Genomic DNA, 26,905 nt, shown 5'->3' with positions numbered 1-26,905 from the left:
ATTGGTACTATAGACTAAATGAGGAGGAGGATTGCCGCTGCACTCTATACATCACAGCTTCCTGTTGGGAAGCCACGCCCCCGGAAATCCCGTGGCGTCACGTCCTGCGTCAATGCTCCGCCTGTGGGGCTGCTTTTTAAAAACCGACGCGTGACGTTATCGCTAGGCGACTTCATCTTTGTCAGTGAACAAAATGGCGCCGTACTATGTCCTAGTCAGTCGGTTACAGGTGAGCGCAGTGGCCGTGGAGCCGGTTGTGAATTGATTGTGGGTCAGAAACGGAGCCTCGGTGACACTGTCCGTGAGGCGGTTTGAGGCCCGAGGGCGCCCTTCCATAAGGGAAGGCTGCTTCCTCCTTTTTCTGCCCTAGGTCAGAGCGTCCCTCATGTGGCTCTGGGTTGTGGCTCCATGGAAACGAGTGCAGTATCCCCGGAAGGGACGGAGGAGGAGCGGGCATGAGCGGCCTGCCTCCTCGCCTTGGTGTCGAGCCCCCTTGGGCCTAGCATGATGCACCTTGCCCTGCAACTTGGTAGCCAAGGTGAGGGCAAGGTTATTCGGTTTTGGCCCCGCTATTCACAGTGGTGGCTGCTAGTGCAGGGAAGCCTATCATTCACACATTCCAGGCTCAGCTATACACGAGTTAACTTAGTTGTAATTCTTTATTTTACTGTGGGATGAAGGGATTGCACTGAGGTGTGTTTAGGAGGTTCAGTAAAAGAGGCCCTGTTTTGTGGCTTGTCATGGCAAATATATAGTATTGGAATGAAATCTCCAAATCTACCTCATCAGGTTACTTTGTTACCAGATTTTTTCCTTCTTCCCACCATTCAATGTGCATATATACATACATGCCTATATATATATATATACACACACACACATACATAGTATATGTATGTGTGTGTGTGTGTGTGTGTATAATTAAATTTTTTTCCAATTATTTTTTATTGAAATTTTACAGTGAATTGTGGGGAGGGGTATGAGGGGAAGGGGTACAACTCAGGTGGTGAAGGAGGGAATATAGGGGAAAGGAAAGGAAGGGAATAGGGGAGTAGGTGATTGGGGAAGGGGAAGGCAATAGGTAAAATGGGGGAGAGGGAGAACCCTATCCTGGGGGGGAGGATGGGGGGGTACGTGTGTGTATAATTAAGAATGACTATTAAAAATAGGCCTATCTATTACTACACCCAATACTACATCACACTATAAACTCTGTATTTACTTAAAATTAATACTGAAATACAGCAATTAACACCAAGTTAAGAAAGACTTACTTTAATGTAACAATTTTACTGTAATATAAAAATTGATTTTGCTGTATTATTAAAACATTTTTATTTAAAGTGCAATTTTTTCTATGTTTTGCCAGTTGCTTGCAAGTTCTGATCATGTGAGTTCTAAGTAACTGAGTCTACTGTATGTACAGAAATGCAATTTTAGAGGTGTTTAGATTTGACAGGTCTAATAAAGGTAAAGGTTTCCCTCTGAAATTAAGTCCAGTTGGTGCTCATTTCAATTTCTAAGCCAAAGAGCTGGCATTGTCTGTAGATGCCTCCAAGGTCATGAGGCTGGCATGATTGCATGGAGCACCATTACCTTCCCGCCATCGCAGTACCTATTGGATCTACTCACATTTACATGTTTTCGAACTGCTAGGTTGGCAGAAGCTGGGGCTAATGACAGGAGCTCACCCTGCTCCCCAGATTTGAACCACCCACCTTTTGGTCAGCTAGTTGAGCAGCTCAGTGGTTTAATCTGCTGCATTATTGGGGGCTACCCAGTCAATTGTAAACTATGAATTTTAGATGTATATTCTATTTTTATTGTCTTTTAATCTTTGTTCTATGTGTGTGTCTGTATATAGGAAATTTATTTTTAATATTTGTGTTCTATAGTAACATGCTTCAGCTGTGTTGTACCCTGCCTCTATTCATGAAGAGAGATGGGTAGCAAATAAAATGTATTATTACTATAATGAGTCTTTTTAGGAAAGAAAGACAGTCTATAAACTATCATTATTACCGGTAAGTCATACCTGGACAAAAGATCCCTGCTGACACAATGTGTCATTAATGTGTCAAATTAATTAAAAATTTGTAGAAAAAAATAATGATTATTCCGTCCACTGTGTGTAACATAGTCCAGGCTATATACAGTGAAAGAGAAATTTGCACAATACTATATATGTGTGTGTATGTATGTATCAGTATATACCAGTCCCCAAGGGTAGGTACCAGTTAACTGAGGGTCTACATGTACAGTACCTACCTGGGCATACTAGTGAAAAGGAGCTTATTTCTTAGCAGACGCAATAGAGTAGTGTTGTAAAAGAGGGATTCGTTCAACAGATCTGTTTTCTTTCTCACTCCTTGTGAAATATTCCACTGTAACAGGCGAGGCTATTTTATATAGGTGCCTTGTATCAGTTATGTGTGAGGTAATCCAGGTGGAAAACTTGTATTTCAGAATAAATATTTTAAAATAAAATGTTAATGTTATTCACAGTTATCTGGAAGAAAGTACCAATGAATTTTGGATGTTTGAATAGATGATCTGAAAACACTTCATATTCATCTACCAAGATTAATAACAAACATAGCATTTTTATAAAATGATAATAGCTGAGATGCAAGCTATCAGACACCACATAGACTAGTGTTCAGATCAGAATAGTCATCATATTTCAATGTGGCTTCCAGTAGTGTACTTTTCCAAAGGTCTTCCGTCTGATAACAGTTTTCAAGAGGTTGTGATTAGCCTTCCATAACTCTAGTAGCAAGAAGCTATTTTAAAAAAATATATTAATGCAAGGTGAGCAACTGCTATTTTGTGTGTTTGTGTGGTCAACCATTTTTAATCATCATATAATCAATACTGTTCCCCAAGCTTCTGGGGACACTCTTAAGGGTAGTTTGAGGTATGGGGTGTCTCAACTATGTGTGCCTTTTTCTGACTAGGAAAATAGGTGTGATTACTTGGTTCTCCGGGTATGCCAGATTTATCACTCTTTTTCTAAGGGCATGCCTTTTGCTGCATTAATGGCCTTGGCTGGATGCCATTACATGTTTTCTTTACATCACACTTACTCCATGACACCCACCCCATATTAATCTTGCAGTATCTTGATTCTGTTTAAATGGTAATAGGAACAGCTATAGTATATCATAATTGTCCTCTCTGATGCCCTTGTGGTTTTCATTTGATATGTATATTCTAAGAGAATGTAACCTTGAGTATATGCACATTCAAGTAGGGAAAAGCAAACTGATTGAATATGATAGTATGCAAGGAATGAGTGCCTGCTTTTAAGATCAACTGATTATTTTGAGATAAAGTGTGGAAATAAAACAATTTTAGTAATTTTTCTCTGATACATGATCTTCTCTTACAGCCATGCTTTCTTTTTCACAGTTCTCAAACCCTTTCCTATTATATTATGAAACTTTAGTCTGTTATTAATGTATAAGTCATCTACTGTTGCCTCTGCTCTTCTCAATATTCTATCACTTGGTTAAAATAAAGCTACAGAGTATTTTATTGGTAGTGCTACTTCACTTGCTGAATTAGTTGTCAAGCAGAATTAACTAACCAGTTTCAGTTCATTGAAACTTGTTTCAGTTACTGTGATCCAATCTATATATATATAAAAGGCTTTTGGCATCACGGCGACTCACAAAACATCAAAACCCAACACCCCCCACACTCTAAAATTGGCAACACAATCCATCATCCCTGCCTCCAGTAAGATACAACACAATCACACAAAAAACACAATCACAACACCAAAAAAATGCCAAAACCCACAACAGGCAATGTGCCATGCTTTCTATATTTTGTAATACAGTAGAGTCTCACTTATCCAACACTCGCTTATCCAACGTTTTGGATTATCCAACGCATTTTTGGAGTCAATGTTTTCAATATATCGTGATATTTTGGTGCTAAATTCATAAATACAGTAATTGCTACATAGTATTACTGCGTATTGAACTACTTTTTCTGCCAAGTTTGTTGTCTAACATGATGTTTTGGTGTTTCATTTGTTAAATCATAACCTAATTTGATGTTTAATAGGCTTTTCCTTAATGCCTCCTTATTATCCAACATATTCGCTTATCCAACATTCTGCCGGCCCGTTTATGTTGGATAAGTGAGACTCTACTGTGTATATATATATATATATAAAATACAAAATAATAAATACAGCCAGACATTGGAGCTGCAAGGATATTCAGTGCAATTCAACCAGACCAATAAAAGATTAACCTTCGTAAAAGGCGACCAGGCTTTGAAACAGTGATACTACTCTGACGCTGACCAACCAAAGATTTCCCCTAGGTAGCAAGCACCCAGGCTTTGAACCACCGAGGCTATTCATTACAATTCTACCACCCCAAAAAAACATTCCCCTAAAAGGCAACTACCTAACCTTCCAAGCAGCAAGCCTATTCCTTTCTATTCCACCTCACCAAACAAGGATTCACATAAGAAAATGGCCAGGCTTTCAGGCTACAAAGCTATTCACTGTTATTCCACCTACCTAACAAAGAATTCCCATACGCCACAGCAACGCGTGGCCGGGTACAACTAGTTTTTCTATAATCTCTCTAGGCACCTAATGAAGTTTAAAACCAATACTGAAAAAATAGTATGCTTCCTCATATTGTAGCCAAACACTAAATATGGGTACCTGGAACTAGATTCCATTGTGTTAACAAGTTTGCTATTACCAGGCAAGCATAGTATATAGGCTGTAGTTTAACAGAGTGAGTACTACTACATTGAAGGGTTTGAAGTCAAACTAGATTATTTTTGAGGATGAGGATCTCTGAGATTTTTTTTCATGGGAGTAACTAGTGTGCTTTTATTTTTAAAGAACACTTTTTTAGGGACTGTGATAACCTGGAACACTTCATCAGCATGTTGTTCCATGCACAGTAACAATTCTTGTATGCTGTTCTCAATGACATTCCACTGCTTTACGTCTTATGTATATAACATTTTTAAAGGATAGGTAAAATATACACAACTAGGGAAGAATATTGGAGAAGAACAAAGCAATAGTCTGTTGTTACCCTGAAGGCTCAGCGTGCATCTGCTATGCACACAAACCCTCTGGACATTGCATTCCATGTAATCATGGGACTAAAATGGGGCTGAGACTGAATCCCATTACCAAGTGATGGTGCTTCCTAAACATGTTGCTATCCTCATAATTGAGCCAGGTAGGGCTCATGTTACTAGCAACATGGTTTATATCAGTTACATTAACATGAATGCGCTGTTAATTCCAGTGCTTTGATGTATTTGTAAACATGACTTTGAAGTAATATGTGATTGTGGCCCATCTGAAATGCCCATTGAGCTAAAGAAATGAGTAAAATTTCTCATGTGTATAATCTTGCATTGTTTTATATCAGTGGTTCCGAAACTTATTTGCCTACCACCCCCTTTCCAGAAAAAATATTACTCAGCGCCCCCTGGAAATTATTTTTTTAAAAATTTTAATAGCAATTAAACAGAAAGATATATGTATTAATGTTTCTACCTTTTTTGTAAAATATGACAAAGAAAGGTGTAAATTAGAAACATTGAAGTTTGAAATTATGAAACTATTTTTTTCACTCAGAATAGAAAGATAATACAAAAAAATGCACCTGTGGCCATCACCGCCCCCCTGGATCGCTGCAGCGCCCACCAGGGGGTGGTAGCGCCCACTTTGGGAATCACTGTTTTATATTGTAATTTGCAATTGGAATGAAATTCACTATATAATGTTGTTTCTCAAAAACTAAAATAGATAGGTATCTTTCAGTCTATCTGTATCCTGCATCTAGAAATGATTATGAGATGGGTCTAGCTATTTGTAAGATATACACTGGCAGATCTGGAAATTCTGCTTCATTATTTGGATTTGTGTTACTTCCTCTGTCTCAGATCCTTTACCAGTTTAGAAATGTTCAGAGCAGATTTGAACAAAGTCTTGTGGTGGTTCGTCATGAGTTGATGAGACTTGAAACTGATTTTTTTTCAATAACTTCTGTCATGTGAGGACAGAAAAAAGCTTAGGGTTTGATTCTGGCATCTTCATTAGAGTGTGTCAATTAAGTAATGGGGTTTACTGCCAAGTAAATGTGTTAAGGTATGCACTGTTGGTGTTCAGCTCCTATATTAAATGTAGTCCTGCAGTGAGAAAATAGCAAGTTTTGTCAGAGATTCTAATACCAGCACTAGGGAATGGTGTTAATCTCTGCTTGGAGCATAATCCTGATCTGTTAAATGTGGACTGTGATTACTTGTGTAGTAGTCTACTAATCTCTCTTATGTGTGATGTTATTGCAATTGAGAGAGAGGAGAGTCACTCTTTATTATCTGTGAAGAGTATACACCTCCATTAAAATACATTAACTTTTTACAGAAGCCACTTGACCTAAAACATCTGCTTGTATCCTGCTCTTTTTTCCAGAAGATCATTGTAGGATTTGGTTGTCATTGTAACTGTGAGATTCCTCTGCATGGCAAAATATGAATTGATTTGCTAAAGGTTTTCCTGAGAGCCTAACCTATGAATTCTGGCTGAAGGTGACCAGTTTTGTGGCTTGATCTACTTATGTAGCAGAAGAAGCAGAAGTTGATTATGTTTTCTCACTTTGGTCCTTGTGGGAAACATTTCCTACAATTAGAAAACTAGGTTCAGAATGCTTCTACTTGATACAGCAATGTTTTTCTTTAATTTTAAGGAACTATTTTGATTGACTTGCTTTCAGTCTGATTTGGTGAAGGTCTTTGTTGTAATCTTTGACATTTGGACTTTCCCAAGAACTGCGAACTTTTACAGAAAGTTCTTTGGATACAATCACTATTCTGTAACCTGGTGTTTGGCATCAAAAAACTATAGTATTTATTGTTTTGTTACTGTAGGATGTATATTTCTTTAAAATGTTGATGGTGAGTGTTAACAGTGCTTTTGTTTGTCTTCTTCAGCAAGCCTTGGGCAAAAATGTTCGGAGATACCATGTCAGTGCCGTCCTGTGCCAGAGGGCCAAGGTGGCTATGAGTCAGTTTGAATCCAATGAATACATAAATTATGAAAAACTTGAGAAAAACATTACCATTGTCCGGAAAAGGTAAGAACAGTTGTTGTACAGAGATATTATATTTTAAAAGGGTTATTGAATAAAATTATTTAGGAAGAAAATAACAGGGAGCTGTATTAATGAACTACATTTGTCTAGTGGATCCAAGAATAAGAAGTAAAATCCAAGAATATTATCATTATTTTATTATGCTTATATCACACATTTTTCCTCAAATGTGAGTCAAAGTGGCTCACAATTGAAAAAACAACAAGGGTATGATCTCAGTAACCTGCCTTGCCTCGGTTAACAACCTGGCTGCACCTCCCTGGCTGCCTGAAATAGCCCAGGGAATCCAAAAAGAGTATCAAATGGACCTCTGTAAGATATTTGAGGATATTATAAGGGGGGAAACGTTAAGGTCTCCAGGGTTACCTTGTGACCTGCATGCTGCTCATGGGCCACTTTGTTCACTCTGGGTCTAGCCCCATATTACCAACTGTGACAGATTAAAAATAGCTCACCAGGATTTCAGGCAGTGTACTTTTCCAGCCCTCTCTCGAGATCCCTGATATTATGTAGGATATCTCCTATTGAAGTCCTAACCAGGCTTGACCTTGCTTAGCTTCTTTGGGCAAGATCAGATTTGAAATCACCACAAGCAGAGTCACTCAGTGTAAGCAATTAGGCACTATATATAAGTTCATTGTTGCTGAGTATACCAACTCCTGAAGAAGGGGATTTTCTCCCTGAAACAGGGTACAAAAATACCCGGGACCCTTGTAGACTTGGGACTTTATTTGGACTTTACTTTCGAAGACTTTTTTGAGAGCGGTGCTCCATCATTATTTTTGGAAGATATTGACTATGTATCCCTGAAGCCTATATACATTGGAACCAATATCAGACTTGGATAACTTTTGTGTTGGAGCTATTGCTCCTTTTCATTTTGTCTGGTACTGTCAAATTGAGCTTTGTACGGGGAACTTCAATAATATATGTTATTTGGACATATTTTCTTTGTACATAGACTATCTTGTGTTAGTGTCATTCACCTCAGGAGGTTTAAAATAATTATTCAAATGACCTTCTCTGTGGATATTTGTATCTTCCATTAAAACTGACGTTTGTAACCAATCCAACTATGAAAGTATTTGTGTTAGCTAACTCCTCAATAAGAGTTTTTATCCATATCTCACAACCTTGTGAGGTTTTATCCATACCTCACAACCTCTGAGGATGCCTGCCATAGATGTGGGCGAAACGCCAGGAGAGAATATTTCTGGAACATGGCCACACAGCCCGAAAGACATACAACAACCCTGTGATCCCGGCCATGAAAGCCTTCGACAACTCCTCAGTAGTAATTCAGAGGATAGAAGTTTCTGATTTCTTGATTATTGTCGAAAAGCAGGAATGGGTCACAGGGCTGAGTTCTTCCTTCCCTCCTAGCTTGAGTGCGAATGTTCCCTCCTGGTGTTAACTTTTGTGATCACAGTAAACTAGACAGGATTTCTACTTAATTAAGGTCTAAAATTTGTCCATTCTTACAATGAAAATATAACAAATTTAAGACTGACTAGTTGTTATAAATTCCTCTGCTGACTTAATTTTTCCATATACTGTATTACGATGGACAGATTCTGGAATGTTGAACTTCACACTGTGATGGTGTTAACTGAAGGCCTGCCAGAAGGATTTTTATGAGCTAAAGTACAACCTGTTACTTTTGAAAAATATGAGATGGTGAAAATGCATATGCTAAAAACATAAAGCTCGCTCTCCCTCCCTCCCTCCCCCCCTCTCTCTCTCCCTCCCTCTCCCCATCCCAACAGACTGGACCGTCCCCTCACCCTGTCAGAGAAAATTGTATATGGCCATTTAGATGACCCTGTGAAGCAGGAAATTGAGAGGGGCAAGTCATACCTCCGCCTGCGGCCAGACCGTGTGGCTATGCAGGATGCCACTGCCCAGATGGCCATGCTGCAATTCATCAGCAGTGGGTTGCCCAGAGTCGCTGTTCCCTCCACTATCCACTGTGATCACCTTATTGAAGCACAGCTAGGCGGTGAGAAAGATCTCAGAAGAGCAAAGGTTATTCTTTATATTTTACTTACCAGAAGCTTACAAACAAATCAATGGGCTGGTTTAAATTAATGTGTGATGTTCATTATCATACCTACTTTTGCACTGTGCGAGTGATCCTCCACATTTGCAGATTTGGGTTTTGTGGGTTTGATTATTCACAGATTTGATTAAAATGTTATCTCTGGGAATCTTTAGATTCTGTGGTGCAACCTTATAATCATTTTTTCTGAAGTTGATTATGGAGTTTCCTAGAGAATACACTTCTATAGGAATCTCTAGGTCCTCCAAAGAAATTCTGTAGTTAGCTTCCAGCAGAATTTTACAATATAGTCATTCTAGTTGACTAGAAATTTCTATAGAGGTGTTCTCTCCAGTGAAAAAATAGCAAATTCACAGTTTTTTATTTTCATCTGTAGCATCTCATTTTATACATATGTTTAAAGTTTATAATACTGGAGTGAGTACTTGAAGGGAGTTCGAATGTATATTTCAGTGTTTTTTTAATTTAAAAAATCTTTATTTTTCATTGAAGTGATTCATCATCCAGTTAGACTAATGATTCATTCTTCACTCAGAGTAAATCTTTGAAATAGGCATTTTTAACTAGGAGCCTAAATCAAATTGTTAGTCCTAACTAGAATAGACCTTTTGGATTAATGAAATTTATGTAATTGATGATTTTCCAGAGACTGCACTAGTTGAAGCTGACTAGTGGATTTTGTCCTAAGAGCAGCACAGAATTGAAGAATAAGTTTTACTTGTGGAATAGTTGTGGTAGAAGTTTTATGAAGGTGTGTTTATTTTTGGGTGTATAAACAGGACATTAATCAAGAAGTGTACAACTTCCTAGCAACAGCAGGTGCCAAGTATGGAGTCGGTTTCTGGAAACCTGGATCAGGAATCATCCACCAGGTAAATTGTTTCCTTCTTATAAATTAAAAAGAGAAGTTCTGTAATCTAGTTTGTATCATAGACAATTACTTTACACCCAGTCAGACTATCTGTCCATTTAACTTAATTTAATGTACATTGATGGTGGCATAGGTTCAGTCAAGAGCTTTTCAACCCAGTTGGAAGAAGCCAGGGTTTTAATCTGAGACCACATGTATATACAGTGTACATGCTTTGCCATCTGAAAAACCTTTCTGCCCCTTGTGGTTTCCCTGATGGGTTGACTATCCATCTTCCATATGAAGCTAACTTGCCACTTTCCTTTCTCCTTGATATGTAGTTTTGCAAAGAGATCAGTATAAGTTGCTTTGGACACATTTTCCAGCTCATTAAATGTTGGTTAAAGCATAACCAGAAGCATAGTTTTCTGCCAAGTATCTATATGTAAAATACGTAAAACTGTAGTTGAGTTTTTCTCTCACTCCTAAACCAAATAGTAAATTGGTAGGTCTGAAGTACATGGATGTGGACAAAGATCATTTGCATGTCATGCTGCGGAAATCCATTTTTGATAGAAAGGGCTTGAAAGACATACTAGACATATTAGACAATAATATAATAATATTTTTATTACCTGCCTCTCTTTACAGCTTGAATACATTCAATAAAAGCATATATTAAAACATGTTTCCAGAAAATACTCGTATCGCAATACATGGAAGAAAGATTAAAATGTAATGACATAGAATGTGATTTAAAATTAATTGTTAAAAACAGACTGGGTGGAGATAGATTTTCAGTTGTATCTTAAATTTTAATAAGGTCTTCTGTTCCAGAACTCACTTTATTTATTATAATGTTGGTCTTCACATATCTTCCTAGAAAGGGCCTGGATTGATCTTGCTGGATTTGACTTTAGAATGACTGGTCATTTACTAAGCTACTTGGCTATTCAGATGATTAAATGAACTAATTGGATTTTTGGAATACAGAAAATTTACAAAGGCAATGGGGATGGGGATCAAACAGAACATTTGTTGGAAGGAGCCCTTTTATGCTCCTTACGAATCTGGGGAGAGGGGTGAGCTCCTTCTGTCAGCTCCAGCTCCCCATGCAGGGACATGAAAGAAGTCTCCCACAAAAATGGTAAAAACATCTGGGCAACGTCCATGCAGATGGCCAATTCTCTCACACCAGAAGTGACTTGCAGTATCTCAAGTCACTCCTGACCCAAAAAACCCCCAAAAAACCATTGGCTGCTCTTACTTTCTCCTTGATCTGAGCCTGATCTTCTGCCTTCTTTAATGTCTTCTAGTTATAGATATTTTAACTGAAATTTGCAGAATATAATCTATCATTGTTCTACTGATCTTTGCTTAAATTTGCATCTAATTTCTCAGATCATCTTGGAAAATTACTCATATCCTGGTGTTATGCTGATTGGTACGGATTCCCATACTCCTAATGGAGGTGGCTTGGGTGGTATCTGTATTGGAGTCGGTGGAGCTGATGCTGTTGATGTTATGGCTGGAATCCCATGGGAACTGAAATGCCCAAAGGTGAGACAGTGAATAATATAAATATTTCCCTCCACGCAGGACCTTGGATATATGAACTAAATCATTTAATTTTGTTAAACTTACCAGAGTTTAATCGGCCTTTAACTTTGTTCCAGAAATCTCTTTGTTTGCTATGTTTCAATAATTACTACAGGGCATCATGAGAAAATTGATTCACATGTTTTTGTGGAGGTACTTATCCTGGTAGCTTAATTTAGTTTTATTGGTGGTTTCCTAGGTAATTGGTGTAAAACTGACTGGCACGCTGTCAGGTTGGAGCTCTCCTAAAGATGTAATCCTGAAAGTGGCTGGCATTCTCACTGTGAAAGGTGGTACAGGAGCCATCATAGAGTATCATGGGCCTGGAGTAGACTCCATCTCTTGCACAGGTAAAGAAGGAATGCTTAAATTCCCTTAATGAGAACCTTTGATTAACAATAACAACCAGAGCAGCCTATCACCAGCTCAACCAAGCTATTCATTGGTCATCACTGGGAGAAGAATTAGGCAATAAGTCAGTAGTCTTAATGCAAAAGAGTCTTCGTGTACTTCTCTTTAAAACTAGTGCTACAACTGAAGCAGATGAATTGTGCCAAATCAGAGCCAGCCAAAAATAGATTGGTTGATGCCATTGTAATAGTTTGAGAAAACTTCATATGTTCTGAGTTTTTTGACAGGGTTGAGTTTCTTCATTTGGTTGATGTTTTTAAACAATAAATATTCTTCAGTTTTTCTGAATGTTACTTCTGTAGAAACAGAGTTAGGACTAGGATGTCAAGAAAGATCTGGTCTCTGGTGGCTAGTTTGAGACTTGCCTTTCTGAAAATTCAGGCGATCATAGTCTAAGGACAGGTGCTTCAAACTGAAACAAGTGATGCTATATGCCTAGACATGGTGCTTTCTACAGAAAAATAATTAACATTTTAAAAGCACTGTCATTGCATTAGTTTGCTGTGACGGACAACAGTGAAATATACCTTATTTTCTTGGCAAAGCTAATAGTACTTTGAGAAATAACCTTTCCTTCAAACATTGTAATGCAAACAGCAGTGTTTAATCACTGATTTAATGTTTGGTTCTAGATATTAAAGCATTACTTTATTCAGATTTGTTTTGACATTTTTTCTGCTCTTGGGATTGAATAGACACATTTAAGGTATGAGCTGGGAATAAAATGGATTTTTTAATGTTAACTTACACTTCACAGTAGCAATTATTTTTTACAAAAGTAACTTGAGGACTTCAAATACGTATTACTTACAGTACTATTAGGAAGTCATAGAAAACGAGACAAAGCGTGAGCAAAACAAAAGTTAAAATGCTTATATGGAATATGGGCCTTATAGTTGAATGAGGACTGGCTATGTGGGAAACCAATGGCTGTTTGTGATATCTTTGATGCTCTGGGCCATTCCATCCTGCTTAACTGAATTTGAGTCAGAACTTTTAAGGAAGAATGTGGTTGCCTGGAGAAAGCTATAAACAGGTACAGTTTGTGGAACTGAACAGCTTTGCTCACACAGAGCACATTTCCTAAGGTATTAGCCTTAGCTTCCAATTTCTAGGTTTGTGGAGACTGCAACAAGAAAAACCTGGTATCTATAGCATCTGATTGACTTAGAAGAGGTGAATTTGCCTCTTTCCTTGTGTAGGCACATACATGCACGTGCGTTCAAGTTGGCAGTCAGCATTGTGACTTCATGAATTTTCATAGGTTTTTCTAATACATGGAGTGTTCAGGTGGTTTTTCCAATTTTTTCCTCTGAATTGCAACCTACAGCACCTGGTATTCATTGCCATTATCCCATCCAAGTACCAACTAGCACTGATTATGTTTAGCTTCCAAGAGCCAACAGAAATTTGTGCATTTAGGGCATTTAGGTGGCTCTTTTATCTCTAAAATGCATTATTTTATTATTCCTGATGAGAGTCTGAAGTATCTCCTTATAGTTGTTTATAAATGGGTTTAATGTCTATTTCCTGTCCTCACTTGTGCTATGGTTCTTTTTCAACTCCAGGAATGGCAACTATCTGCAACATGGGAGCAGAGATTGGTGCTACCACTTCCATCTTCCCTTACAATTCTCGGATGAAGAAATATTTGTCCAAGACTGGGCGAACTGGTAAGTTGATATGGTGTCAAGCAGTATGAAAAACACTAAGAAATTGTCCATATTCTGTCTTATTAGGAAATATCAATGTGTTTCATTATAGTTTTCTTTATGTAGACAGAATCCCGAAGAGAATAAAAACAAGAGTGGTCTCTTTCAGACTTTGTGGACTTCAGAAATGCTTATGACTCCTATTTTTGATTTATGTGTTGTTGCTTAGGCAGACCTTGCTAATTGTATGCTGCTTTAAACAAACTGTTGTTTAGACAATTTGGATTCTAAGGCAATGAAGGGATGATACACTTTTGGTATATTTACATTTAAGAACATAGAATAATTTTGAGTAATATTAAGAGGGGAGATTGAAAATCACTGGGACTATTCTAGTCTGCCATCTATTTACCATTTATCTTTTATTGTAATTGGTTTGATTTCAATGGAAAAAGTTGAAATCTTGAGAAAAAACACTCAAGAAATTTCATGGGATGAAGCGTAATATATTTTTAAAGGGATGCTCCTTTAAGTCACCTGACTAATGGAATATGATAGCAATGAAAGATAGAGGCCTTGCTAGATGAACTGATTTGTTTCATCTAGAGGTGATGCAGAGTTGCAGCTTGGGTTCAAGCCCAGTGTCAGTAACAGTGAAACATCCAGGGCACATGTGAAACATACTTCTATTTAACTATGGCTAGACCGAAAAGCTTATGGTCAGCTAAAGTATACAAGCCCAGTTCAAACATTCTGTACATTATTTGAAGGTAAGCAATAGCAACCATCTGGTTTGTCAACTTCCCATTCCCATTGATACTTTTAATCCAAGTGCAATTTCATTTTATGGAGAACTCCAGGCAACCATGGCTTGTATTGACTAAAATTTGTTGTCACAAACCCGAATATTACACTTTAGTTAGAACAAGCCAAACATATATCTGAAAGCTTCTGTAATAGTGAACTTGGCCTGTTCTATATTAATAGCTGAAACTTTCATACTTTTTCTTGTTCACAGAGTGGAGTCATAGGGGCATATGGGCCTGAGAGGTTTCCCTGGTTATCGCTAATCATAAATTGTGCACAAACTAGTGGCTTTGTATGTAGTATACTTTGGCATTTGAGGTAGTTGTTGAGTCATCTTTAAGAGCTCTTGGAAAGAAGTTGCTTGTTTACAAGTAATGGTTACTAGTACATCTGCTCTTGAACTTGTTTCATCTTTTTCTCCTTTCTGATTTCAGAGATTGCTAGTTTGGCAGATGAGTTCCAAGAATACTTGAAGCCTGATCCTGGCTGTCCGTATGACCAGCTAATTGAAATTAACCTCAGTGAAGTAAGACTCTTCAGGGTCTTGGAAAACCTTAGATGTTTGGGAAGTGATTTAATAAAGCCACTGGAATGTTAGTGACTTTGTTCAAGAGGGATGTGTGATGAAAAAAACTTCGCTTGTATTTGGACAGGCAAAATGGACTTGAGAAGAAAAATATGTGAAATATAGCAAAGCCATTTGAAACATGCATATCAAATTTGCCACCTACTTATTTACTTACTTAATTTATACTCCACCTTTCTTCCGGCGTAGGAACCAAGACAGCTTACAACTGTTGGAATAAAGTGCAGCTTAAAATGATTAATACAATATAAATATTTAAAAAACACTACAACAGTTATGTTAAAAACAAAATTAAAACTATGTAAAACAATGACAGAGCTAAAACCACCCATTAAAAGCCCCTTCTGACTCATGAATTAAATGAGCTATATTTCGTACTACTTTGCCTGATCTCAAAATTACATTCATTCTACTTATGAGTACCAACTTTCCCTGGTTTTGACTTGTAACAAAGATGCTTAAGTATAACATTTTGAAAAAGTGCTGAATTCTGCTAAAAAGTACCTTTCTTGTTATTATATGAAATTCTTTGTGGCATTGTGACTTAGCAGTGTTCTTCAGAATATTCTCAACCATTATGTGCCTTTTCTCCTTGTCTACAGCTGAAACCCCTTATTAATGGGCCTTTCACTCCAGATTTGGCGCACAGTGTGGAAGAGATTGGCTCTGTGGCAGAAAAGAAGGGCTGGCCGGTAGATATCAGAGTTGGTGAGTATTTTTTTTTCTTTGTTGATAATTCTCTAGTATATTGTGTCTTCCCCCCCAAAGTAGCTTGTAGTGGATTAAAGCCTTGTGACTTGAAGGTTAGGTTGCTGATCTGAAAGCTGCCAGGTTCGAATCCCACCCGGGAAGAGCGCGGATGAGCTCCCGCTATCATCTCCAGCTCCATGCGGGGACATAAGAGAAGCCTTCCACAAGGATGATAAAAAACAAACAAACATCAAAACAGCTGGGCGTCCCCTGGGCAACATCCTTGCAAATATGCATTCTTGGGTAGCTCTTCAAACTGAGAAAAGAAGTACTGCTGGATTACGTTTATGTAAGAGATAGGGCTGAATCTTGAAAGAGTCTGATATTGACTTATCTTCTTGGTTCTATGTACAAAGGTCTTATTGGCAGCTGCACCAATTCAAGTTACGAAGACATGGGTCGCTCTGCTGCAGTGGCAAAGCAAGCACTTGCCCATGGGGTTAAATGCAAGTCTCAGTTCACCATTACCCCTGGCTCTGAACAGATCCGTGCCACTATTGAAAGGGATGGCTATGTGAGTAGTCTGACGATTGCAATGATTGGTGGTCGGCATGTGAGAATTCAGTAGCTGGGATGAAGGCCACTTCCTAATCTTCCACAGGCTAACTCTCTTCTTTGCCTCCTTCAGTCCAAAATCCTCCGTGATGTTGGTGGAATAGTTCTTGCCAATGCTTGTGGACCCTGCATAGGCCAGTGGGACAGGTAAGGTGGAATATATGTGAGACATAGGTGACCTTTTTTTCTTGTAAGAAATTGGTCCTTTTAAATGGAGAACTTTGAGTTTATGGGCAAAAGTAGTCTTGAAATGGTACGTGTTGCAACTCTTATTAGCTATTATTTATTATTAACTTTATTTCTACCTGCTTTTCTCCTCATGGAGACTCAAGGCAGCTTACAATTACATGATAAAACCAAATAAATGTAAACACAAAAACAAAAATTAAGACATAATTAATTATTTGTCATGGATATAAGTTAAAATACAATTAAAATCCCATTTAAAACTAAATATCCACCTCAGCTCCCCCCACAACCTCCCCAGTAGTGTTCCCCTCATCCTCCCTCAAATGCCTGATAGCAAAGAAAATTTAGCTAACAATGTCAAATATGAAGGGTTGTTGTATGTTTTCCGGGCTGTATGGCCATGTTCTAGAACTATTCTCTCCTGACGTTTCGTCCACAACGTCAGGAGAGAATATTTCTAGAACATGGCCATACAGCTCGGAAAACATACAACAACACTGTGATCCCGGCCATGAAAGCCTTTGACAACACATCAAATATGAACAGTGCTAGGAATTGTAATCCTACAACATCTGGAGGCCAGCCCCAATATAGCAATAGAAAAGTATTAACAGATAAATCAATTATCTGAGAGAACTGAGCTAGTAAGATGGATCATCACTGGTCATCTTCTCTTTGCTTTCAGGTTTTGGCTCTTGCCAATGTAGTGCACTAGTAGCTTTGATAAGGATGCTTATCTTGCCATGTGAATATTTTTCTCTTACATGAAAACATGGTCTTGTCAGACATTAGCTGGTTAAAATTAGACAATTGATGATGGGGGACTCAGTGGATTATCTGGAAAAGGGAAAGTTTGTACAATTCAGGTTTATACTTAAGAGCAGCAGAACCGTATTTTTCCAATATTGCCAGGTCGTAGCTATGGCTTTTAGAGTCTTAATACCAGTTGTAGCTGATGCACCTTCTTCAGGTAGATGGATATCTAACCACTGTTGTTCGTTTTCTGCCAATTGCCAGATTGTACTGTATGCTTTGCCAATCAGTCCATAAAATGTTATGGAAAATTATATCAAAAGTTACAAAACATCACTGTCCTTGTGCAGTTTTCATAAATTGCCATCATCTTGTTATGCCACTGGAAACACAAGTGACACTCCAGTTACTAGTTTGTTTCTAAGTGTTCTTAAATCTTTCAAGCTCTAAACAGGTCATACCCTTGAGGTTATGAGGAGTCCTTTTTTTTTTTTTTAAATCTGAGACCATCTGATGAGTAGTTTAGACCCCAGTGGGTTTTGGTGCCAGATTAGTTGTCAATTTGCACTGATATAATGTATTTCTCTTGACAGGTTGTCTCCCTCATTGTCATTCCTTAGATCAGAACTTTCAAAACATTTCATGTTAGTGACACACTTTTTAGACAATGTATTATTTTGTGACGCAGTAGTTAATTTTTACTAGCAAACTGGAGGTTAAACAAACAACCCCTTCAAAGACAAACGAACACGTACATGAATTGTAATAACGAAATGTATGGGAACAACATATCTCATGAAATGTTTGATTTATATACTTCAAAATATGATTTGTAAGATAACATACATTTTCAAGAGTTTCTATTATTTCTTGTTATATTCATGTGATACACCAATGTGAAATTCTCAGGCAGAAAAGTCCTGGGTCTCTAAACGACAAGTCCCAGAATTCTGCAGGAGGCAGCCACACGATTTAAAGTGGGAAGTGCACTCTTTACCTACTCTTTAAGTTCCAACGCAGAGCTTTTCAAATACTTCATGTTGGTGAAACACATTTTTAGATATTTTGTAACACAGTAATTCAGTTTTACTGGCAAACTGGAGGTTAAGCCAACCCCTAATAAAAGATATGAATACATATGTACATTGTAATAATGAAATGTATCTCATGAAAACCTTTCATTTATATTTTTAAAATGTATGACTTATTACTTATTCTCAAAGTTTTTTAGTTACTTTTGTGTGACACACTCATAAACTGCAGCTGACACATGAACATGTCACGACATACAGTTCAGCTTATGCTTATGTCTCTGCAGAAAAGATATCAAAAAGGGAGAAAAGAATACAATTGTTACCTCTTACAACAGAAACTTCACTGGCCGCAATGATGCCAACCCAGAAACCCATGCCTTTGTGACATCACCAGAGGTATAGTATTTCTAACTGATGCTGAAAGGAGAATGAGGTCGGGAAAGAAAAATGGGCACGAAGAACTGACTCTGCTGCAGTTCTCAATGGAAACGTGAAACGCCCCACTTGCAAAACTCCCTTACTTCCCTTGTTTCTTTCTCTAGGACTTTAAAATTTAATGATCCAAAGTACTTTTAAAATGCAAGTACAAATAGTTGTTATCCTGAAATCAAGACAGAATGATTTCTCTTTGCCTCACTTGAGTTCTTTGACTGTATTAGTAAAGGTGATAATTAATCCTGTTTTCTTCCACCGAAACTTCAACCTGAAAGTTATTTGCTGGCCAGCTTAATGTTTTCAGAGTTCACCACAAAAATTACCTGGTCTTTAACGTATTCATTCTAGCAGTTCATATTGGAAATGGTATTTCCCTAAAAGATATTTCGTTTTCAGAATTGTAGCAAGATTTTAATCAGGCTTCTAGTTCATAGTATTGTGTTTAAACTTTTGTAGAAACTTTTGATGACAGTGATGTGGATGAATGAGGAAATGGCTTTCTTTTTGCTTATTATGGATATTTTTCTTTGCTAGATAGTAACAGCTCTGTCTCTTGCTGGCACTCTGAAATTTAACCCTGAAGTCGACCATCTGACAGGAGCAGATGGAAAGAAGTTCAAACTTGATGCACCCGATGCTGATGAGTTACCCAAACTGGTAATCTTGATTTTTGTCAGATTTTCTACTCATTATGTTTGGTTTCTGGGAATATAATGAATGCCTGGAGGAGGTAGTGGCCTGGATGACAAAAACAATTTGAAACTGAATCCAGACGAGACAGGTGCTTGCCATCAAGGGTAACCTGAGGTGTGTCAAGCATTTTCGGGTAGGGTCACACTCCCTTGAAAGACTGTGTTCACAGCTTTGGAGTACTCCTGGATTTGTGTCTCCAATATCAGCCCAGGTAGATGTGACAGTCGGGAGTGTTTGCTACTTCCTCTGGCTCTTTCCTAGTTTTGGAAGACCTAAAGTTGATAGTGCACGCACTGGTAACCTCAAGGTTTGACTTTTACAATGCACTTCATATTGCATTACCTTTATATCAAATTCAGAAAATTCAATTAGTTCAAAACATGGCCGCTAGACTAGTTACCTGAACATCCAGGAGTGAGCATATTACATCTATGTTAAAATCACTCCAATTAGCTGCCAATTAGTTTCTGGGCAAAGTACAAAGTGTTGGTTTTGAAGCTCGACATGGTTTGGGTCCGGGTTACCTACAGGATTGCCTTCTCCTGCACAATCCGCCCCGTAGAACACTTAGGTCCTCTGGAGAGCGTCTACTACAACCAGCCAGAACTCTATGGCAGCCGTCACCCAGAAGACCTCTTCATCGACTGCCCAAGACCATGGAATGACCTCCAGGAAGAGATCTGACAGCTAAATCAGCTGTCAGAATTTAAGACACAACTTAAAACCTATCTCTTCCGGCAGGCCTACCTAGTCAATTTTAATTTGTGAATTTTAACCTGCAATTTATTGGTAAATTTTAAGCTGCCTTTTACCTGTGTATTTGCTGTATGTATTTTAATAGTGATTTGTGCTACTTTGCTGCTTTAACTATGCCTTGAGGCACAAAGAAAGGCGGGTAATAAATAAATTGCTATTGTTATTATTATTATATAGTACAAAAGTGAATTATCTGAAACAATTTAATGTTCATTTAAATACAGTTGTGAAGAAGAAAATGTTCTTAATTTTTATATGGCATAGGCTGTAATTTTACCAGAAAACAATGGTATCGCATATGAGTGAGGCAGATTAACATGATAGTAGTAGACAGTAAGGGCATGGATGGCATAACTTAAATAAGAAAGATTACATGATCCAAAAGACCCCTAAAGAGGACCGAGAATACTAACTGGGGTGCATGAGGGCTTGAGTGGTCCTTGTGCTGCTTAATAATTTGTATGAAGATTTCAGAGTTGTCTTTCTCCCTGCATTTATTTCCTCTTCTTTCCTGCAGGAGTTTGATCCAGGGCAGGACACCTATCAGTACCCGCCCAAGGATGGCAGCAGCCAGCATGTGGATGTGAGCCCCACCAGCCAGCGCTTGCAGCTCCTTGAGCCCTTTGATAAATGGGATGGCAAGGATCTGGAAGACATGCTCATCCTTATAAAGGTAAAGACTGGCGGAATACCTGATGGGTGCATGGGTTTGATGTCGTACAGTATTCAGTGTGCTCTGATATCCTTATGCAGTAATACCTAAACATTCTGTGACTTATCATTCCAATTGTGTGTACTTACTCTGCCACGCATGTGATAATTTAGGATCACAAGAGAGAAGCATGCTGCTATGTTCATATCAGTTGTCAGTCCCTAATCTTGAAAGTAGATCCTTCAGCTTTTCCAGAATTACTGTGAGTCTAAGTACTGTATGTAGAACTATACCCACTGAACTTTTTGGTAAGTGCTGTGGCCAGTGCATGTTGTCAGAGATCACAGGTTTTGGGAGGGATACAGATTGGGAGAATAATTGAGAGGGAATAGGAAAATACGTGAATTCCTTCTTGACATTGAAACCAAGAGATACATACAGATACTGACCCATTCTGATCTTTAAAGATCCCAAATAGAGAGGGTGGGATGGAACAACAGCATCGCTTTCATGGTGAGATTCTAGGATAGGCTTCCAGCTTTCCCTGAAGAACAGCTAGGCTCATCTTTCCATTGGAGGGAAAATAATCATGGAAGCTGTTGATGGTATGTAATGCATTACTGAATGGTTGCGCTATGCTTTTTTTATACAACATAGCTGTAATTTCATCCCCATGAAGCTCCTGTGTTAAGTGCTTAAAGTTGTCAGAATGCCCCTTTTGCGCATACCTGTGTTGAGCTCCTCTTGTTACCTTCTGTCCCAGGTGAAAGGGAAATGCACTACTGACCACATCTCAGCAGCAGGTCCCTGGCTCAAATTCCGTGGCCATTTGGACAATATTTCAAACAACTTGCTGATTGGTGCCATAAACATTGAGAATGACAAGGCCAACTCAGTAAGGAATGCACTAAACCAGGAGTTTGGACCTGTTCCTGACACAGCCCGCTATTACAAGGTAAGACTTCTGTAAATAGCGTAGTGGGGACCAAGGTGTGTGGTTTCTGTCCACCTTCTCACACATATTACTGCTCCCTTTACAAGTTGTTTTCTGAAATGTAAATACTTAAAATAGTGGTGGTGTTGTCGTAGGCCCCTTTTGTACTGCTCTGATTGCAGATTATGAACTAGCTGTGTGCTTCCTACATTGTTTGAACAAAATAGTATATAAGCAGGAGCAGCTAAAAGAAGCTGCTGTTCTGCTTTCAGCCAGCAGATGCTGAGGTGGTACTTCTTCCTTCACAATTACTGTCAAATAAACACTGAAAATGAGGGAAGATCTGGGTAGGCCACAGCTTTTGCTAGCCATTACAAGGCCTTTGTTTATTCTATTTCAGCCCTACCTTCTCATCAGTAACCCTAGTCAAATCCCATGTTCAATGACTTTCACTGCAGTTAAATCTTACAACATCCAAGTTCCATTACATTCAGGTCTCCTTGTTGCCATCTAATAGCAGGAGGCCCCTACCTCAGTGGTAAAGCACCTGCTTAAGGTCCCATATTCAATCCATGGTATCTTTAGGACAAATATTTGTTTTGTAAACCATAGAAAGCCACTACTGCCACAGGGCTGCCAGAGGATTTAATCCAGCAAGATCTGGAGAGCCATAGATCGTACTCTCTTGGCATATACAGACATGAGCTAAATGGATCATTGCTCTTTTTCTGTGTAAGGCAATTTCATGTTTTCCAGATTCTCCTGCTAGAATGTCAAGGTCTTCTAGAAAATGAGATTATTATCCCTTAGTCTCTAGATAACTGCCCATAGGGCTGTATCTAGCATTGTACTTCTGCACGTGGAAGAGTAGTATACATTGTCAGAGGTAATGCAGTCAGCTCTCCCTACTATTGCTCTTCACCTTGACAACTGATGCTGTAGTTGAAAATCCATGCAAGCATGTTCTTCATCTGAAAAGAGCCTCAAGGAAGAGGGACTGAAAATCCCAACATTTCCATGAACATAATTTTGGATTTAGGAAAAGGTTCTTGCCCACTAGAACTCTAAGGAAGTGTATTCAACTCTTGGCTACTCGTCGCCACCATATATTTTTACTTTCAACCGGTAGCCATAAAGCATCATGATTTTTCATAGCATACAGACATTTATTTCTTCAAAAGACTATGTGACATAAACTATTTTTATAAGTACTTGGTGAACATTCTAAAGTTGCAACTGCTAAAGAAAATGTATGTGGATGCACCTGTTCTTTTTTGTTTCCATAGAAACATGGTGTTAAATGGGTTGTAGTTGGGGATGAAAACTATGGTGAGGGTTCAAGTCGGGAGCATGCAGCATTGGAGCCACGGCATTTGGGAGGAAGAGCCATCATTGTCAAGAGCTTTGCAAGAATTCATGGTGAGAATTCTATTTTTTTTTTCAAGCCAGTTACTGTAAAATTTGTTAGGAAGGGTTCTTAGCTTAGGTTTTTGTGCAAATGTTTTCTCTTCTGGGACACTGCAGGCTTGTACATATGTAGATTCACCGCTTCATCTATAGTTGATACCTTCCTGAGATATTATGCATTTCCCTTAAATCAGTGGTTCTCAACCTGTGGGTCCCCAGATGTTTTGGTCTTGGTAACAAGTGTGTGAAGAATCCTTATTCTGATGCAAACTCCTTGAACTATAATATTAGATGTTCAGACCGTAACTTGTCTGGCTTTTCTCCTGATATGCTGCTCCTATGTGCAGTAGTAACAGCTTCCTATTGGCAGTGGAAGAGTAGAGAAGTGCACGGATGAAACAGGAAAACTTTGTTAACAGTTCATTTTCCAGTAGGCTAGAGAGACTTGCTTTCCTTTATTATAGTGACGTTGCATGACAGTATTTTTCTTCGCTGGATATCTGTTGGTGTTTATGAAGGAAGGGTGCAAGTTTATTGCAACATTTACCAATAACATTGAGCCTTTCAGCTAGAATATATGTCCTAAAATGAAAAAAGGAAAGAAAAGGGAGAGAAATGGAATTTAAAAGCACCTTAAAGACTGGCATGTTTTAGCATGAGCTTTCTTGGAGCGAGGAAAGCTCATGCTGAAATACATCCATTTAGTTTAAAACATTTTGCTAGATCCCTTCTCTTTTCTTTCTGAATTTTATTTTTGTGCAGAAACAGATTAATAAAAATTCCAGTTTGAAAGCAATCTTAATATATTTTAATTAAACTGATTTTTCTGAACAGAAACTAATTTGAAGAAGCAGGGTCTGCTGCCACTAACCTTTGCTGATCCAGCTGATTATGACAAGATTCACCCAGTGGACAAGCTTAGTATCGTGGGTCTGAAAGATTTTGCTCCTGGAAAGGTAATGCTTGCTGACTCACTGCATATCCTTTCTTCACTTCCTATCTGCTACATATTTGGAAAGGGCTACTATTTTTTGTGAATATAGTAGCTTGAAAATAACTTATTTCTGGCCTCCTAACTACATCTCGCTTTTTAGTTCTTTGGTATGAAAAACCTAGATTATATATTTTTCTGTATCTCTTGCTTTGACTTTTGTATTATTATTATTATCATCGTCATCATCATCATTATTATTCAGGGAGTAAATAGAGCTGAAAATCATTTAAATCAAATGGAAGTTAAATTATAACAAACACAGATCAAAACACTACTTTCAAAAACTAACATCTTTTTATATACGTAAGATGCAATTTTTTGGACTGGGATGATTGGGATTTCATATATTGGATCACTGATGCTGAAACTTAGCCTGTTGTTTTTCTTATTTGCTCACTAGCCCCTAAAATGCATAATCAAGCACCCCAATGGGAGCCAAGAGACAATTATGCTGAACCACACTTTCAATGAGACTCAGATCGAATGGTTCCAAGCCGGAAGTGCACTGAACAGAATGAAGGAGCTGCAGAAGCATTGAATCCATACAAGTACGCACATCCAGTGGACTTCGCCGTCTTCATAAAAAGTGCAATTCCACAGTGATTCTTGGGAGTAAATGTCTGTGATCAAATGTAACCTTAACTTTCTCTTTGTTACAGTGCTCACTTGCTGACACTATTATGAGTACTGCTTTTTGCATAATCAGGTTCTGGCTTTCATAGCTGCCTCCATTTGATGCATTTCAGTTGTCCCATGTTGCTTTGTATTTATTTCCAGATGCATTTTTCTTCCCAATCATTACAGTGATGGGTGAAAGGATGAAAAATAAGGAGTGTTCTCCTTGTCAAAACATGAAATAAAGATTGTGACTGACATACCTGGTCTCAGCATTTCTTTTAACACACTGCTTCATTTCCTACTGGATGCTGGCTACATGTTGGGCAGAACAGGACTGATTTTTCTAGTATCTGGCAATAACTGCACTCTGTGCTGTTTGATGTGGAATTAACCCTTTTCTACAGAATCATTTATTTATTTATGATTTATATCCTGCTCTTCTCTCCCCGGAGGGGACTCAGAGCGGCTTACAAGTTATATGTACATACAATATATTATTAGCATAGCACAATATCAGTATTATATATTACTATATTGTACTATACCACTATACTGCACTATTATTAGTACTATTTCATGCAATATATCATGTATTATTATATTATATTGTATTATTAGTATTATATTGTATTACAATATTATGATCAATATTATATGTACATACAATATTTTATATAATAAGCATTTTTTTCATTATAGCTTTGTCCTAAGTGTTCCACTGGAGACCCTGATCTGGAGGAAATTTTATTTTTAAAACACACAAGGTACTGCAGTTTTTAGATGTCCCTTTAGCATCCTTGTCTTAGATGTCCAGATGCTGCCTTGCTTGCCTTTAAATGTCTTTGTCCAAGAACAAATGACAAGATGACAAGATAAAATTTAATAAAAACAATATAGCACATTAAGGCAAATGTGCTTTCTGGATTCCTCAAAGTTTCTATTAGAGAAGCTTTGTTTTTTCACAGAGCTCAGGAATTTAATCATAATGTGTTTCGTAAACCTTTCCACTCTACATTATGTAGTATGATTGTTGAAATTTCCTGTTGAGGAAATAACTCTGCCAATACATTTAAGTTCTATTACCTCTTCCCATTCTCTCTGGTTTTTAAATAGCATGTAAAGACTATAGAGCATGCTGCCAGAATTGTCCCTAAATTGGTCTTAAAAGTCCTCCATGCTGTAGGCTTTCTGCTGATGACAACCGCTGATCTTTTTGACGTGCCACTTGACTTCATTACAGCAAGCTCTAAGAGGTCCGGAGACTGCTTTAGAATGACCCATCTGCTTGCTGCTCTCTGCCTGCTTTCACTTGTAATTACATTTCACAATCAAGCGTGGTTTACATAACATTCAACTTCTTGTAATTCCTCCCATAAAACAGAGGTTTCAGGGAGTAGAAACGCCAGCCTTAGCTAACTGTTGTAACACTCAGTGTTATTTAACATGAGTGAACATTATCTGCCTTCAAGACTAATTTATAGCAACTAGATCCTCTGGTTTTCTTGGAAAGATTTATTAAGAGGTGGTTTGCTGTTTCCTTCCTCTTGACACAGAGTTTTTCTTTCAGGAGGTTCCATGGCTAAGGCAGGATTCGAGCAGTAGTTTTCCAGAATCCTAGACCACCTCATACTAGTATGAATGCTAGGCTACAACAACATTCATTTTCATGTTCTGTGTTTCAAATCAATCTCCTACTGAGTTGTTAAAATGCTATTGGAAACCAATAAGCTTAAGTGCTCAAAGTGGGTTATTCAATTTACATAGGTAGCTTCTCAAAACCACTATGTTGTTCCTTGAAATTGCCAGAAAGGATTATGATGCTTGTTAAAATAGCTGATAAACAGGGGAAACTAGATTTCTTAACAAAACATACTGCAATTATATTTGTGGGGAAAGTTAGTTTTCTGGAACTTGAGGCTCATCCGTACCCACATGATGAATGTTTCTAAGTGTTAGCAGTAAGTCATAGAACTTCCTTTCTCTCCAGTGCCCTTATCTGTTTTCCTTAGGATTTCTTTTTTGGAAT

At 38.1% G+C, this 26,905-nt stretch overlaps 1 protein-coding gene across 1 annotated transcript; it reads left to right on the top strand.

Annotated features, from left to right (window-relative positions):
* Positions 1–72: 72 nt before the first annotated feature.
* On the top strand, positions 73–25,136 carry aco2 (aconitase 2). Its single transcript, XM_003220996.4, has 18 exons — positions 73–229; positions 6,985–7,127; positions 8,912–9,170; positions 9,984–10,076; positions 11,456–11,614; positions 11,853–12,003; positions 13,633–13,737; positions 14,958–15,049; positions 15,712–15,817; positions 16,216–16,373; positions 16,488–16,561; positions 18,675–18,786; positions 19,360–19,482; positions 20,792–20,947; positions 21,690–21,881; positions 23,147–23,279; positions 24,102–24,223; positions 24,662–25,136. Exons 1-18 carry the CDS (start codon positions 194–196, stop codon positions 24,797–24,799), a joined length of 2,352 nt encoding a protein of 783 aa, XP_003221044.1. The 5' UTR covers positions 73–193; the 3' UTR covers positions 24,800–25,136.
* The last annotated feature ends 1,769 nt before the right edge of the window (positions 25,137–26,905 follow it).

Source organism: Anolis carolinensis, chromosome 5 (genome assembly GCF_035594765.1).
Source record: "Anolis carolinensis isolate JA03-04 chromosome 5, rAnoCar3.1.pri, whole genome shotgun sequence".
Lineage (NCBI taxonomy): Eukaryota > Metazoa > Chordata > Lepidosauria > Squamata > Dactyloidae > Anolis > Anolis carolinensis.
The sequence above is the reverse complement of the archived record's forward strand: the minus strand, read 5'-3'. Positions and strand labels throughout refer to the sequence as shown.

Bases quoted from the DNA above. Each gene is read 5' to 3' on its own strand.
- aco2 (XM_003220996.4), top strand. From the start codon at position 194: ATGGCGCCGTACTATGTCCTAGTCAGTCGGTTACAG. The intron at 7,128-8,911 runs GTAAGAACAGTT...CCATCCCAACAG, and splicing joins ATTACCATTGTCCGGAAAAG to ACTGGACCGTCCCCTCACCC. The intron at 13,738-14,957 runs GTAAGTTGATAT...TTCTGATTTCAG, and splicing joins GTCCAAGACTGGGCGAACTG to AGATTGCTAGTTTGGCAGAT.